At 49.1% G+C, this 1,692-nt stretch overlaps 1 protein-coding gene across 1 annotated transcript in view; it reads left to right on the plus strand.

Annotated features, from left to right (window-relative positions):
- The window catches only part of CAPN8 (calpain 8), a 70,449-nt gene that overhangs the window by 34,278 nt on the left and 34,479 nt on the right, over positions 1-1,692 (plus strand). The window contains exon 6 of the mRNA XM_008584695.1: positions 790-873. Within this exon, the coding sequence (XP_008582917.1) occupies positions 790-873 (84 nt within the window). The remainder of the gene's footprint in view (positions 1-789; positions 874-1,692) is intronic.

A 1,692-nucleotide genomic window follows, 5' to 3' on the forward strand; every position in this document is an offset into this window, starting at 1 on the left:
AACTAGGATTAGTTGCTTTATAGGAGCCCCAATTTCCCCCTAACTGTTAGAGCCCATTTAGTACTGCTGGAATTGCCCGGGATCCTAGGCCTTACTTTTTTGCTAAATAATCTTGGGGTTTTTGAAAACAAATATGACTGACAATACTTGATGGACTCGGAGATCCCTGAAGAAAAGGCCAGAGGTTCTGAAACCACAGCTTAGTTGGAGGGTTGGCTGTATGGAGTTCCAAGGTGGTGGTGGAAACCAGAGGCTGGAGTCCACCAGCCCTGACGGTCCTGTTTTTACCTGTCCCTCTGGCTGCTTTCCTTCCTCTTTTGCCTGTACTTGGTCATCTCAGATATGTGAACGACAAAGCAAGAATATTCTCCCTTTCTCCTCTCTATAAAACCCCAGCAGGAGACGTGTGTTTTTGGTGGAGAGGTGATATGAGGCCCAGGGGAGAGGTTGCTGGTGAAAGAGGAAGGACGACTGGGAAGCTCACTCAGTGAAGCACCGCAGAGCCAGGCTTGTCCAGAGCTGTCTTCTTCAGGCAGCGTGGGGTCACTCCTGGAGGCTGGCGAGTCATATTCCAGGCTTGGCAGCCCCACAGCACCTGCCTGGAACCGCAGGCCTAATTCAAGAGGGTTGGGTGGAGACGCTGTACTTATCTGAGGCTCACTGCTGCGTCTGCACCCCCAGTCCCGCACTGGGCCCTGTGGATGTGTAGCGTGTTCTTGGAAACGTTGCAGGGCCGGCCCCAATTAGGTCAGGGCCAGACACTCTAAACAGACTTTCTCCCTGACCCAGGTCTCCTGTGCAGCCGAAGCAGAGGCCATCACCAGCCAGAAGCTGGTTAAGAGTCACGCATACTCTGTCACTGGAGCCGAAGAGGTACAATTGGGCGGGAGGAGGGGAGGGCAATATGTAGCGATATTAATGTAAACCCAGGGCATCCCTGAGAAAAAGAGAGGTGGTCACTAGTAAGAGGTTCGGAATTGGCTTCTGAGCCTCCCTGCCCTGCCTGCACGAAACCCTACGCCCCGGATGTGTGGTTAGCACTTGCCTGTGCGCGACAAGGACGTTCTTTACTCCCACCCACTCGGAGGCAGATAACTTAACCTCTCTGAGCTTCAGCTCTATGGGTTCTCTTCTGATGTGTGGCCAGGAAAGTTGTAGAGATTGTCAGATTCTACACACATTCCACAAAGTATGTTTGTGTAGAAAAATAGTGGAAACCCACGGGATCCCCAAAGTGGGGTGTGTAACGGGGAGGCATGTGGGTGTTCCTCACCCTCCAACCCAAGGAGAGAGCATGGGCTCTAATTTTCATTATTTTTATTTTCCATATTCTGCCTACTTCCAAAAAGGATTTGAGGTGAAAAGCATAGAGACAATAAAACCATACAGCTAAGGTAAAAAATATCAATCTATGCTAAAGACAGTGCTACAACTGAGAAATTAATTTTGCGTTGGGTTTCCCAATAGCCAAGGAAAAAGGGAAATGTGGTGTATGTCCAGTTCTTGTTGTTTATTCAAACGGGCACAGATGCTCATTACATGTGTTTGTGTTTCATGAATATGCTCTTTAGTCCTGGCAATCCTGTAAATACAAACTGAACACATACGTGTAAACACTGGGCTAGGGCATTGTGGAGCACACAAGGAAATCAAGGCAATGAAAACTAGTGTCCATAAGGCTTGTGTGTGCGT

The sequence above is a fragment of the Galeopterus variegatus genome, unplaced genomic scaffold (assembly GCF_000696425.1).
Source record: "Galeopterus variegatus unplaced genomic scaffold, G_variegatus-3.0.2 Scaffold3336, whole genome shotgun sequence".
NCBI classification, from domain to species: domain Eukaryota; kingdom Metazoa; phylum Chordata; class Mammalia; order Dermoptera; family Cynocephalidae; genus Galeopterus; species Galeopterus variegatus.